This window comes from Lytechinus variegatus, chromosome 3 (genome assembly GCF_018143015.1).
Source record: "Lytechinus variegatus isolate NC3 chromosome 3, Lvar_3.0, whole genome shotgun sequence".
Lineage (NCBI taxonomy): Eukaryota > Metazoa > Echinodermata > Echinoidea > Temnopleuroida > Toxopneustidae > Lytechinus > Lytechinus variegatus.
In genome coordinates this window covers 64,811,417-64,826,830 of record NC_054742.1, presented here as the reverse complement: position 1 = coordinate 64,826,830, position 15,414 = coordinate 64,811,417, and the positions used below count along the sequence as shown (strand labels likewise).

Here is a 15,414-nt window from a genome sequence, read left to right as displayed (position 1 = left end):
TTTAGGAAGAAATTTACCCACATTTCGCTGCACTCAACCCAGGTGAGGTGAATGCTGGGTACCCAGAAGGATTAATTCCTTGAATTCCTGGAAGGCAGCTCAAGCTAAAATAGGGGTAATGATAATAATGACGTGCCCTGGAATAGATAATTCATTGATAGATGGCAAAGTATAAATGGATTTTATTTTTATTATTATTATTACTAATTAAAGCAAACTATGCATGCTTTACAATTGTTCTTTAGAAGTAAAAAAATATATGTTTTAATCTATAGCATAGTAAAAAAAAAAAAGATGCAACAGGGAATGCCACATCCAAAGAAAAAATTCTAAAATTTCAAATAACTAGCATTAATTTTCCTTTCTTCTGATAATATGAAGGGAACATATTGTGAAATTGTTAATTGATGTTTATTCTTCCCATATTAATTCCCAAAAACGTGCAGATGTTCAGCTTGTGTCACGGTTGACTTTCCATGTGACTGGTGTGTGTATGACAACAAGTGTACAGATGATAGCAGCTCAGAATGCCAGGCAGGAGATACAGTGATCATTGGAGACAACGTAAGCACTCCCTGCATGGATACAAGTTAGAAGCAAAATCCTGTATTTATTATTTACGGTAATATTACAAGGGGAAGATCAGTAAGGTTGGATGATTGTGGACTTCTTATCTGATGATTTCTTTCGAGGAATTTCAGTTGTAGGTATATCAGTAGCTCTGAAAACATAATTTAAAGGACAAGTCCACCCCAACAAAAACTTGATTTGAATAAAAAGAGAAAAAATTCAACAAGCATAACACTGAAAATTTCATCAAAATCGGATGTAAAATAAGAAAGTTATGGCATTCTAAAGTTTCGCTTATTTTTAACAAAATAGTTAAATGAACGAGCCAGTTACATCCAAATGAGAGAGTTGATGACATCACTCACTTACTATTTCTTTTGTATTTTATTATATAAAATATGAAATATTTTTATTTTTATTTTCTCGTCATTCTCACGTGAAATGAAGTTTGATTCCTCCCTGAACACGTGGAATTCCATTATTTTAACATTTTGAGCTTCAGGCAATGAGGTCCTAATCATCCAATTCGTAAAAATTGGAATATTGTATAATTCAAACAATAAAAAACAAAAGAAATTGTGAGTGAGTGACGTCATCGACTCTCTAATTTGGATGTAACTGGCTCGTTCATATAACTATTTTGTTGAAAATAAGCGAAACTTTAAAATGTCATAACTTTCTTATTTTACATCCGATTTTTATGAAATTTTCAGCATTGTGCTTGTCTGACTTTCTCTATTGATTTAAATCAACATTTTTTCTGAGGTGGACTTGACCTTTAAGGAGACGTATGTCATCTACGTGAAAACTTACTATGAAATATTGCACCAGGAGCCGCCAAAATTCCTGCAAACCTACCAGTAAATATTGTGTAATTTCTTCTGAAATTTGGACCACTCCATTTAGTACATATAGTCTTTAGAAGCTTTTAACCTACTCAAATTAAAGTTATTTACCATGTTGTTTCATTCTTTCTTGTTCCGGTACTACATGTTCTCTCACATTTAATGATATTAAGGTCATATTTATCACACACATCCATGGCCAACATTCTTTTACTCTAGTATATTACTAAATATCTTCTTCTCTTTTCTTCATTATTATCATTTGTTATTCGTATTTGCGTAGAATCCTGTTGGTACTGGAAATCGAGGACAGGAATTTTGTCCCCAGCTGCTTGGAACAACTGAATCCTTTCTGATCCCAGTCAACATTCCTTCTGGTTTCTCACTGTTTGCAAAGAATCTTCCTACAGATCGGTCTCAGGTAATTGTGTCAAGCATGTATACATGTACATGTACGTCTGTATGCCGGATAGTTTGCATGTACGAGAGATGCATAGAACGTTGATATCTAACCAATACAAAAACATGTAATTTAGTTTGGGGTAATGAAATTCTGTTGCCTTCTTCACTAAAACTGAATTAAAAAAAAAAACAGAGAGTGTGCAGAGTTGAGAATGGTGAGTCTTATTTTCTATGTGTGCATTTTGATTCTGAAGAAATGATATTAATAATTGATAAAAGAATGTACATTTGATTGATCTGTTTTTGTCTCACCTGCATAGCAAAGTGAGCTAGGTGCCGTTTTTCCGACGGCGATGGCGGCGGCGTCAACATCAAATCTTAACCTGAGGTTAAGTTTTCGAAATGACATCATAACTTAGAAAGTATATGGACCAAGTTAGTTCATGAAACTTGGCCATAAGGTTAATCAAGTATTACTGAACATACTACTACAGTTTCATGTCACATGACCAAGGTCAAAGGTCATTTAGGGTCAATGAACTTAGACCATGTTGTTGGAATCAACATCAAAATCTTAGCCTGAGGTTAGGTTTTTGAAATGTCATCATAACTTAGGAAATATATGGACCTAGGTCATTAAACTTGGACATCAGGTTAATAAAGTATCACCAAACATCCTGCATGAGTTTTACATCACATGACCAAGGTCAAAGGTCATTTGGGGTCAATGAACTTTGCCCGATTTGGGGGTATCTATTGGATCTGATTCATGAAACTTGGACATAATAGTAATTAAGTATCACTGAACATCCTGAGCAAGTTTCAGGTCACATGATCAAGGTCAAAGGTCATTTAGGGTCAATAAACTTTGGCCGAATCGGAGGTATTTGTTGAATTACCATCATAACTTTCAAAGTATGTTGGTCTAGTTCATAAAACTTGGACATAGTAATCAATTATCACTGAACATCCGGTGCGCATTTTAGGACACATGACCAAGGTCAAAGGTCAATGAACTTTGGCCATAATGGGGGTATCTGTTGAATTACCATCATAACTTTGCAAGTTTATTGATCTGACTTTTGAAACTTGGACATAGGAGTAATCAAGTATCACTGAATATCCTGTGCGAGTTATAGTAGTTTTCAAAGTCAGCACTGTTGCTATCAAGTGTTGAATGGCATGATGCAGGTGACACGGCCAGAGGCATTCCACTTGTTTCCCCAATAAGTTGTAGTTTGCTTTCTTGTGCATTATTATATTTTGATGTAAATATCCTCTTGCATTTGCAATGTGTGTAGTTTTCGTCTCACCTGCATAGCAGAGTGAGACTATAGGCGCCGCTTTTCCGACGTCGGCGACGACGACGGCAGCGGCGTCAACATCAAATCTTAACCTAAGGTTAAGTTTTTGAAATGACACCGTAACTTAGAAAGTATATGGACCTAGTTCATGAAACTTGGCCATAAGGTTAATCAAGTATTACTGAACATCCTTATAGAGTTTCATGTCACATGACCAAGGTCAAAGGTCATTTAGGGTCAATGAATTTAGACCATGTTGGGGGAATCAACATCAAAATCTTAACCTGAGGTTAAGTTTTTGAAATGTCATCATAACTTAGAAAATATATGGACCTAGTTCATTAAACTTGGACATAATCAAGTATCACCAAACAATCTGCATGAGTTTCACGTCACATGACCAAGGTCAAAGGTCATTTAGGGTCAATGAACTTTGGCCGATTTGGGGGTATCTGTTGAATTACAATCAAAACTTTAAAAGTTTTTGGATCTGATTCATAAAACTTGGACATAATAGTAATCAAGTATCACTGAACATCCTGTGCAAGTTTAAGGTCACGTGATCAAGGTCAAAGGTCATTTAGGGTCAATGAACTTTGGCCGAATTGGGGGTATTTGTTGAATTACCATCATAACTTTGGAAGTATGTTGGTCTAGTTCATAAAACTTGGACATAAGAGTAATCAAGTATCACTGAACATCCTGTGCACATTTTAGGTCAAATAACCAAGGTCAAAGGTCAATGAAATTTGGCCATAATGGGGGTATCTGTTGAATTACCATCATAACTTTGCAAGTTTATTGATCTGACTTTTGAAACTTAGACATAAGAGTAATCAAGTATCACTGAATATCCTGTGCAAGTTTCAGGTCACATGATCAAGGTCAAAGGTCATGTGAGATCAATGAACTTTGGTCACATCGGTGGTATTTGTTGAATTACCATCCTATCTCTGTAAGTGTATTGGTTTAATTCATAAAACGTGGAAAGAAGAGTAACCAAGTATCACTGAACATCTTGTGTGAGTTATAGTACTTTTCAAAGTCAGCACTGCTGCTATGTTGAATCGGGTGATGCAGGTGAGACGGCCAGAGGCATTCCACTTGTTAAAATGTTTTTTTTCCAATAGTTTTTCAAATACTTTCAATTGAATACTGGCCCTGGAATAGAGATAATATGCATGCATTTGTGCATGTTTAGATGGGTGTGTGTGTATGCATGTCTGCACCTACCCATGTTGGAAAATGAGGACACTCACCCAAATCTAATATACATTTTAGCCAAGGACATAAAACACACCACAAAGACATCCTGAATACACAAACAATTGCAAATGGCATGCTTCCATATTATAAATAATATAGCATTTATGAGTCACTGATTTATCTAGTTTCCTATTGAATGGTGCACTATATATTACCCCCAGCTGTAGCTCTGGCTGTACAGCAGCTTCAGCTGCTAAAGGTAATTGATTCATTCAAGGAATTAATCCTGCCAGGAAACCATTCACCTCACCTGGGCTGAGTGCAGCACAATGCGAATGAATTTCTTCCTGAAGGAAAATACGCCGTGGCTGAGATTCGAACCCACGTCCCTCTCAGAAAGACGAGATTCGTAACCACAAGATCAGTTGTCCTCGGTTGTAAAGTTAATTGTCATTATGATGCTAGGTTGACCAGTTTCCTATTGACACGTATTTTTCCCTGTAAAAGCGTGTGTATGAGGGAGATTCTGTCCGGAAGTACTTTTCTTTGTTTGTGTATTCAGGATGTCTTTGTTGTGTGATATGTGTCCTTGGCTCAAATGCCCAGGACCAAAGTCCAACTGAAACCAGTTGGATTTCCAACTGCATGGTTTCAATTGGTTTCAATTGGTTTCAACTGGTTTCAATTGGTTTTAACTGGAATTTAACAATTTCTTGTTGAAACCAATTGAAACCATATGGTTAACTGGAAACCTAACTGGAACCAGTTGGGTAACTGGAAATGATTTCTTACTGGAACCAGTTGGGTAACTGGAATTCCTAACTGGAACCAGTTGGGCAACTGGAGATGACTTCTAACTGGAAAGATGAGTAACTGGAAATGAGTTCTTACTGGAACCAGTTGGGTAACAGGAAATAAAACTGGAACCAGTTGGGTAACTGGAAATCCTAACTGGATCCAGTTGGGTAACTGGAAATGACTTCCAATTGGAAATTTTCCAGTAACCCAACTGGATCCAATTGAAATCAGTTAATTTACATATTTTCTGCCAGTGTGCACATATTAATGTTTTATGAGATTCATCATAATTTACAATGTATCTATTTAATTTTTTTCAATTTGAAGTACCACACTTTTTTCAGATAAGTGTTTAGAATACTTAGCAGTGAAAACCATATTCATAAATGTTAAAGATTATAATTAGAACAGATTAAAAGATAATTAGTACACCACTAACTGTTTCCAAATTACATCAAATAAAAATACGTATGACTTGAAGATCTTCCATATACATATATACATATGAAAGTCTGTATTTTATCAATGCCCTTTACATTGGTATTAATAGACATATAACACTGCTTCTGTGTTGACATGAGCAATAGTTAGTGCAAATGTTAATTAATTTGTAAATAATTAAGTTCATTCCAACTGGAAGTTCCAATTGGATCCAGTCAGAAACCAATTGGTTCAACTGATTCCAGTTGAAACCAGTTGCCTCCAATTGGTTTCAACTGGAACCAATTGAAACCAGTTGCCTCCAATTGGATTCAACTGGTTTTAATAGGGAAATTGGAACAACTGGAACCAATTAAAAACCAATTGAAACCAAATGCAAACTGGTTCCAGTTGCCCAATTGGTTTTAACTGGAACCAATTGGCAACTGGTTTTCAATTGGAACCAGTTGTTCAAATTTCCCTGTTGAAACCAGTTGGCCAACTGGTTTCAATTGGTTTTGCTCTAATTGGTTTTAACTGGATTTTGGTCCTGGGTACATGTAAATTAGATTTATGTGCATCTCCTTTTCACTTATATGCAATTTATTTATTATTTATTGGGTGACCCACTCATCAGGCTTCTGCTTTTAGGAGCACCCTAGTCGTTTAAACTATATTTTTTCTATAATTGTGCGTTCATGTATGATTTGTATATATGTATTGATTTTTTAATGATTGAATGAAATGAATTAAATTTAATTGAATTGGATATACTTACCATGTTCAATGAAATATTGTCAATTTTATTTTTCCAGGGCCTACAAAGTTATGAGTGCATCCTTGACATTGAAGGAGTAGAAGCGAGGGTTGCCAGTGCTGAATTTAATGAAACCTACATTCTCTGCAATGATAGGGTGGTAAAATCTCTTTGCTTAAACTTGGCATTATCATAGATTTGATCATAACTCAAGATGAAATAGAACATCAGTGTTCATTCACTAAAATGGTTGTTATTCTCAACTCTGATTGAACTTACTTTAGTGTACTTTAAAGCTTGTCTAAAGCATAAAGCTGTTTTTCATTTTGTTCCACCTCCATAGTAGCATAATCACAAAAGATAACAAATAAATTGAAACACTGTTGCCTTTGAGGAAATTTATCAAGGCTTTAATAGTGTTTTTGGCAGCCACTAAATATCTAAACTTTGTTTTTTCACTATTCCAAAGGTGGCGGCCGCCTTGTCAACATCTTAATCTAAGGTTAAGCTTTTGAAATGTTATCATAACTTAGAAAGTATATGCACCTAGTTCATGAAACCTAGACACAAGGGTAAACAATTATTACTGAACATACTGCTACGGTCTCAGGTTACATGACTTAGATCAAAGGTCATTTAGGGTCAATGCACTTTGGGCATGTTGGGGGTATTTGTTTAATTTCCATCGTAACTTTTAATGTTTGTAGAGCTAGTTCATAAAAGTGGAACATAAGAGTAATCAAGTATCACTGAACATCCTGTGCAAATTCCAGGTCACATGACCAAGGTCAAAAGTAATTTAGGGTCAGTGAACCTTGGCCATGTTGGGGGTATTTGTTGAATTACCATCGTAACTTTTAAAGTTTATAAAACTTGATAATATAGAATCTAAAGAGTTTGGATTGGAAGCACTTGTTTAATGCTTCACTTGTTTAATGCTTCATATTCCTTGTAGATGTTGTAGCTGAAATATGATGTACATGTATGTATTTTGATGTCATGGCCAACAAAGATGTTCAGCTGTTCACAGGAATGAACTGAAATACTGGATGCCAAAATGACATTAGATCGATAGTCAAACCACAGATTTAGAATATGTTTTAGACTAGAAAATAATGATAAGCATAATTATACTTGCTTATATAGTGGCTTGTATTACACTTATATTGTAAGCAGTCTCTAAGTGTTCTACAGTAATGCAGCATAATTGCCCCGGCCTAAGCATCTTCAGCATGGTTAAGTAATGTGGTGTTTAACTGTAAATGTTTCATTATGGCAAAGTATAATACATAAGCCATGGAATAATAAAAAGGGCAATATGATTATGTGTGTGATATATTTCATGAATTCATGAATTTGGGGTTTTTAATCTGAAGGGCACGGAATAGAGGACATTGCAATTCTTCATCAAAAGCAACCTTATATTTCTAGTAAAAAGTATTCAAAATTTGAGGCCATTCTGATTTAAGTAGAGTATTTTCAAATATAATAATATTATGAATTATGTGAAGTCTTTATTTGCTTAGGAACAATTTCTCAGCCTGGGTCTTGTACTTGTTTAGATAATATGATATATTGTAAAATTTAATTATTATGTTCCAACTTTCAAGAATTGTACTTGTTTGCATTATGTGAAATATATTGTAAAATTCAGTTATTATGTTTCAATTTTTAAGAATTTGTTTTTGTGTTTGGTTGTTCATTTTCAGTACATGTACGGTGAAAATACTCTCCAGAAGAACATCAGTGTCTCTGTACAGTGGAACGGTCAGAACATGATAGACGACCATTCAGATACTTATGGTAAGCTATGATAGGTGTCTAATATGTGCACATTTAGGCCCACCAGGTGGGTGTTTCATAAAGCTATTCGTAAGTTACAAGCGACTTACAAGAACAACTTGGGATCCATTATTGTGGTAAATAATATATGCACCAAAATTTCATTGATGTTTGCATGTAAGGATCACCATTCATTCCTAAAGTTGCTCGTAAATTATGAACAGTTTTATGAAACACCCACCAGGGGCTCTGGAAGTAGTTGGAATAGGTTGTCATATTGGTATGGTCACCTCATCTCCCATTCCAATGGCTTCCAGAATGCATAAGGCTTTTCCACAACACAATATGGGATTCAATTCTTTGATATTTTGGAAGCCAAAATATTTGGACATTAGGTAACAATAATTCTTATAATAGTCCATATTGATCATTTCTATTCAGAACCCCTCCCCTTGGTGAATGAATGCCTTGAGCCTTTGAGAACTTAACCTGCTGTTTTGAATTTCCAGCAATAGGATACACCATTTTTGTGCTTTTAGCATAAATCATTTATTTTTATTACAATAGTAACAATTTGACATAATCATTTCACAGTTTACTATTTATTACTGAAAACTGTGAGAGACATTCAATGTGTATGTAGCAACATTCTGTTATAAAGTTATTTTAAAAACGGGGGAAAAATAGATGCAGATAGGGCTCATTTTATTACTCTCAACTGTGTAAATGCTATAAAATGTATAAATATTTGTTATGTTATGATAAGAGCATTGCAGATAACTGTACACTGGAACCCATTTTTGAGTGGCATTTATTTTTCAAAAATAAAATTCTTTGTCTGAAGAAAGACCTATGATAGATTTCGTACATGTTAATTTCTTTTGTTTGCAGTCACCCTTTATAAGTGTTCAGTTAATGGTGGGAGTTGCAGTCGTTGCCTATCCCAAGAAACTACTCCGTCTTTCTTGAACTGTGGTTGGTGCGGTGATGACTGCAATGTCATTCAGAGTGATGTTTGCCAGAATAATGGCTTTCTACATCAGAATGAGACGCAGCAATGTTCAGCGCCAGTTATAACTGAAGTAAGAGAATTTTCTTCATACAAAATATTAGATGAAATAGAAACTGGTTTACTGGTGATACCCAATAGAGATTCCTGGTATTTAATTGTCATCTTCATAGACTCACATAGAGAATACATCATTTTGACATTTTACAAACTATCTTCTCAGTTTTCAATCATATTTTTCAACTCTATGATGAGGATAAGATAAAACTAAATAAGATCATCATATATATTTTATTTTCTTCAAGTTCAACCCAATGTCAGGTCCAATTGGTGGCCGTACCAGGTTAGAAGTCATCGGAACTGATCTGGGAGTCGTATTTGAGGACATTCTTCAAATTCATATTCAAGACTTGGAATGTGATAAGACTGGCATGGATGAATATTACCAGCCAGGACAGAGGTAAATCTCTAATGATACAAACAATTTTTAGGCCATTAATATGGGTGTTTTAGTGGTGACAGAACATGTGCTCCTGCAACAATTGCTCTTGTTTTTATGTCTCAGGGTTAGAGTTAGGATTGTAATAGAGTTTTTGGACTGGAATAATATATCGGTAAAGATAAGGGTTTATTTAATTTTGGAGGTTAGGTTTTATGTTTGGCTTAACATACATTTTTTTCCATCGGAGCAGTTGTCGCAAGAGCAAATGTCATGGAACCGTTTTGAGCTGACTATTATCTTTGTCTATTAAAACTGATTGTGCATTTTATTGTATTTTCCTTGGTATCACCTTTCCTCCGTGTTAAATCTGGAATCTTGCTTCTATCGCATTTTATCGTGGTATGTCAACCAGATGAATTTAAACAATTGGTTACAGCTAAATTGACAAGCAATGGCAATGATGGAAAATGTCGGGTTTAAAAAAAAAAATAGTGGGGGAAGAGGGTAGGGGAGGGCACTGTCTTGAGTTGAATAGAGATAAAATACCAACTGCAACACTTTGAATTTATTTCTTGGAAAGAGTGGCATTTCAAGCCGTCCTGTGTTGAAGTCCTTAGCTGTTGTATATTTCTTTACTCGTTGTTTTCACCTATGGTATATCTAGCTTTCTAAATGACAAGAAAGATACTTTTTTCAGTGGGTTTGAAAGTCACTGTTGGATGAGAGAGAGCTTTATTTGCATTATTACCCTTCTAGATATATACATGTACCTCCATGTCATATGTTAATATTCTTTTGCTTTTCCTTAGTGTAAGTTGCATGACAAGTATATCTACCGAAGTATTATCAGGACCCATTGAAATCATTGTGATGTCTGGTAACAGAGATAAGACCGGGCGAAGTACTCAAGATTTTCAGTATAGGGTAAGTTGGATTTCTTCTTATTTTTGTGTAACCCTAATATTCATGGGAGATTTAATTTAGTATACATCCGCTAAATGACAATGAAATGTTTAAATTGTAGACGGGATATACACGTACATGGCATTTGTATTTCTGGATGCATTGCCGATGTTACTATCCCATCTTTTATTATCATTCATATGAAACATCAAAAGTGAAACTCTTTTATGCTCTAATTAAAGCTTTATTAACTTATTATATTTGTAAAATCGGATGTTCATGTAATGCAGAACGATCTACATGTATGGTGGATACTTTTAACTAATCTTCCAAGTAATACTTTTCATGAGTGGATTACTTATTCAGAGTAGACAGGGATGTCTGTCATTAATATTTTTTTAATAAATAATGATAATAGGCGCATTTTTGTAGCGCTTAATACTTTGGAATAACATCTCTAAGCGCTTTACAGATATATTATTACCCGGTCATCGGATTCTTCCATTCCAGTAGACAGGGATGTCTGTCATTAATATTTTTTTAATAAATAATGATAATAGGCGCATTTTTGTAGCGCTTAATACTTTGGAATAACATCTCTAAGCGCTTTACAGATATATTATTACCCGGTCATCGGATTCTTCCATGCCTGCATACAATGTATGCACCTTCTCCACTCTCTGGGGAACATTCCAACAAGAGTTGCACCATCAGATAAAGTTACTCTTTCATATTGGTCATTTATTTTGTTTATAATATTTTGTTAAATAAGTAAATTTCTGGCCTGAAAATGTGCCTCAAAACGGAATTTTCTTCCTCTGTTTTCTTTTGCAAATTGTGCAAAACCTTTTAGTTTTGAGCCTCAATGATATCTATATCACCATAAAGCTGAACTTCTGTACTTTCACACAATGCCACTCTCGATATGCGGCATCTTTTAATCGGGTCAAGATCACACTATTCCCACCACGGTACAAGACAAGATTTTTGAAATTTTGTACTTGCATGAAATCAAGAGTTTGATTGGCTAGATAGGTTCACAGAACAACAGCCGCAGGGTATTTGAGGAGATTACCACATGGGAAGTGTGACCTTCCCACGAACCCAGGCACTGGAACCATTGGAATTTGCCATTGTGTGGTCTCTTTGACCAATCAGAGTGCAGTATTCTTGTTTTCAAACTGCTTTAAAAGTGTGATCTTGACCCGATTAAACCAGTTCTTATTTTGAAACCTATATCACTTCAAAGCATACATATTCAGCTTTATCATGATATAGAAATCATTTGGGCTCAAACAAAGTAAAGTGTGAAAATAGCAGCTTCTGTCTGGTGAAAATATTTATTTTATAGCATATTTTAGATCAAAATTTTAACCTATATTACAAAATATTTGAATAAATCCAAACACATGACCTGAAAGAATAATTCTTCTTTACAATGGTACCAAATTCATGAAATTCGATGCACAATTAGAGCAGCAGTGACCAAATAAAAGAGGTGTTTTGGTCTGCATCAAGCTCATTAAATATGCAAAACATCTCAAGTTATGAATATCACTTGGATGAAAGAAGCCACTTTCTTGGGACCTGCAGTCTGACTGGTATACTACATATAGGCTTTCTCATCCGGGTACCAAGAGTGGCAAAGTATGGATTGACACCTTGCCAAAGGATGCTATATCATGGTGGGATTTGAACACACGACCCTCTGATTACAAGGCGAGAGTCAGAACTGCTACATCACAATGCTTCATAAAATAATATAAGAAGTCATTGTGTCAAGAGATGCATTTATATGATGTATGTAAACATATTATTTTTTTCTTAACTAACTAATCAAAACTCTACAATATCATATCGTATGGTTGCTGTTTTAAGGATCCTGCGTTAACAGGGTTCGACCCTATAGAAGGTCCAGTGGCAGGGGGTACAGAAGTCACAATAAGTGGGGAGAACTTGGACACTGGAAGGGATATTACTGCAAGATTCGGTGATGCAGATTGCAAAGTAATGTAAGTAAATCCTTTTTAAAGAGGGTGTTTCATTTCATTTTTAAATCCACCTCATACTCATTAGTTGCTTAAGTCTGCATAAATCAACTTCCAATGCTATTTTAATTTTGGATAAAGAAATATTAAAGGGAGAGTGAAGTCACAGATCATGGGGAAAGGAAGCCGTGCAGAAATTGCAGAGAAACTTTTTAACTTCCATGTTATAATCTGTCCCTTATGAGAGCCTGTCAGACTAATTTGATAAAATTTGAACGGTACAAATTCAATCAGTTATAAGGATCTTCATTTACTTCAGGTTTTAAAAGTTTTCAATAATCCTAAGTACTCAAAAGATGCAGGACTTGAAAGGAAAGAGTCTTCCCCAAAGTTATAGTTTTGGACAAAAATATTTTTGAAAAGGTGAGGGTATGCAGAAGGCTTTTTAGATATTCTTTAAATGTTTGTTTCCTTTAGAAAATGAATATAGGATAGTGCGGGGGGTTCTTATATGTCAAAAATGATAAATAATAATTTTAAGTTTGTTAAATGATTCTTAGTTTCAATTCCTTTTTTTTAATGTACATACATATATGTAATACCATAAAAGATAATGAATAAGAGATAGAGAAATAGGGGAGAGAGTGGGGGATAATAAGAAGAAAGGAAAGACAAGAGGCAGAAAGAGGAGAAGGATACGGGAGAGAGAGAAAGAGAGAGCAAAAAATATAAGACATGTTAAGAACCTGGGTCACAGAAAAAATATGTAATGTGCTTTTTGAATTTCCTTTTTCAGCAATGTCGAAGGGACTTCTGCAATCTGTATGACAAGTGAGATATCTGAAGATAACCAAGTTTCTGTAACGTTAACCATGGCATTTGATGGAGTAGAAAGAGAATTCAATGGTTACCAGTTCACCTACATGCCAAATCCAATAATTGATGACATTGATACCACAGCAACAATCATGGCGTAAGTATGACAGGATTCTTATTTTGTATTCATCTGCAAACTACAAACCCCTCAAATTATAGATAATACCACCACTCTCGTCAGCCCCGAGTAACACTTCCTTGCGGAGGACTTCAGGGAAAATGACTACAAGGTACAAGGCATTTCAGTTTGGATTGAAGAAATAGATTGAAATGAAACAAGATTCAGAATGACATTGGAAACTGAAGAATGATAGGATGTAGAGTGAGAAACTTGTGGCATTCTAGATATTTGCAGTTTTTCATAAGCAGGATATATTATCAGTAAGCTGTTGATTTCATTCATATATGCCTGTTTATATGTTATATAGAATATATGAATTATTTGACCAAGGATTATTTTCATTGTATCTAACTCACCGCCCCCCCTTCACCTATTTTATCATGGTATTCATAAAAAGTGAGCATGCCGATGTACATGTATGTGGTGATTTATCAGTTAATTGAGGTTAGTTATGGGTATTCATATCTAACTGTCTGAACAATCACAAAAAATATAGCTTACTTTCATATTCATATCTTTTTATCATTTTAAATATAAATTTTATTGTTTCTTAATCAGAGGAGGTCTTGATATCATACTAACTGGTGACAGATTTGATCTGATCCAAGAACCGCTGATAGTAGTTACATCTCTTGCTACCAATGCTAGCAATAACGAGGTATGATAGATTTGTGTACATGAATACATTAATATGTATCAGTAGTGGGCTATGATGTGTTATTATGTTTCTTGTCTTTTATTTATTTTTTTTATTATTTTTTTTATTTTTTTAATGTTACCTGCCTCCTCCCTGAAAGCAATAGAGACATAAATATTTTTGGTATTTCTATCAGCATTTGGAATACCTGTATTCAAGACAGTGAAGGGGAAGGGGTGAACTCGATCAAAAGTAAGACATCCTAAGGCCAAGCTTGCATAGCCTCGGGCAACTGTCAGGCCAGGGAAAGTAAGGGCCTTAATTTTCACAGGTGAATCTTGAATCATCCTTGTAATAATGATTGCAATTCGCCTTAAGAATCATCGGACCTTTCACACGCTCACTCGAAAACTGTGATTTGAACTCTAATTCCCAATGGTATGTGTCCTTGGTGATATCAAAGCACTGCATCGCAACTACAAACTATGATGAGTGCATGATTTTGTATTATATACGAAAGTGCTTAAAATGTCACGTAAGCACTGCCCCGAAAAGATCTTTTGAAGGTCAAGCCTTTCACACGCAAAATTTGTACCACAATTTGAGTGAGACTTAGCTGGAATTCACCTCCGGAGTAGAATTTGCATTCTTGATTGTGATTAGCATTCATGATTCTAATCGTGTTCCAGTTTGGTGTCACATGTGCTGAAAATTTGTCATTAGCCTTATTTTTCACTGGAATCATTCAAATTACATTTTGTTTTACCGTGTGAAAGGGCAATTAGATGACTTTACCATAATGGATTTTCCAGTGGTATTGCAAAATGTCTGCTGTTAATTAATCTCATTCTAATCTGGCTGATTAATATCCAAATGGGGTTTTATAATTCCCTAGGAAAGCAAAAAACATCAATTCCCTAGTTTATCTTTAGAAGTTATACATTTTTTAGTTCAAACAAGTGGTCATTAAACTGAAAATTTCACATATATTTTTTTTTGCAATCCTTAAAGCTGTGCAACGGAACTGCCACCATTCTAATATGTCCCACACCAAGTTTTCCTGATAATGATCCTAGTTCGACCAGAATGAGAAGAGCACCAGATTCAATGACAGCCAGCCTAACCTTTGACTTTGATGGTTACATCATCGATGGTGGGACAATAGAATACTACCCAGATCCTGTGTATGAAAGCTTTGATGGAGACAGCAATATTTTCACAAGTAACAACCGCCGACTGAATATAAATGTAAGGGCATACATACTTTGTATATAAGATTCATTAATTTATAAAATCATGAAAGCTTAATTATCACCGTAAACCTTTTGATCACAGAGAAAATATACCTCAGCCA

The 15,414-nt window shown here is 34.9% G+C and overlaps 1 protein-coding gene across 1 annotated transcript in view; it reads left to right on the top strand.

The window, feature by feature from the left end:
- Positions 1-15,414, top strand: part of LOC121412114 (plexin-A4-like) — a 92,732-nt gene that overhangs the window by 22,481 nt on the left and 54,837 nt on the right. The window contains 11 exon segments of the mRNA XM_041605020.1: positions 447-564; positions 1,699-1,836; positions 6,361-6,462; positions 8,012-8,105; positions 8,976-9,166; positions 9,399-9,553; positions 10,345-10,459; positions 12,317-12,450; positions 13,223-13,399; positions 13,982-14,081; positions 15,072-15,308. Of these exon segments, the coding sequence (XP_041460954.1) occupies positions 447-564; positions 1,699-1,836; positions 6,361-6,462; positions 8,012-8,105; positions 8,976-9,166; positions 9,399-9,553; positions 10,345-10,459; positions 12,317-12,450; positions 13,223-13,399; positions 13,982-14,081; positions 15,072-15,308 (1,561 nt within the window).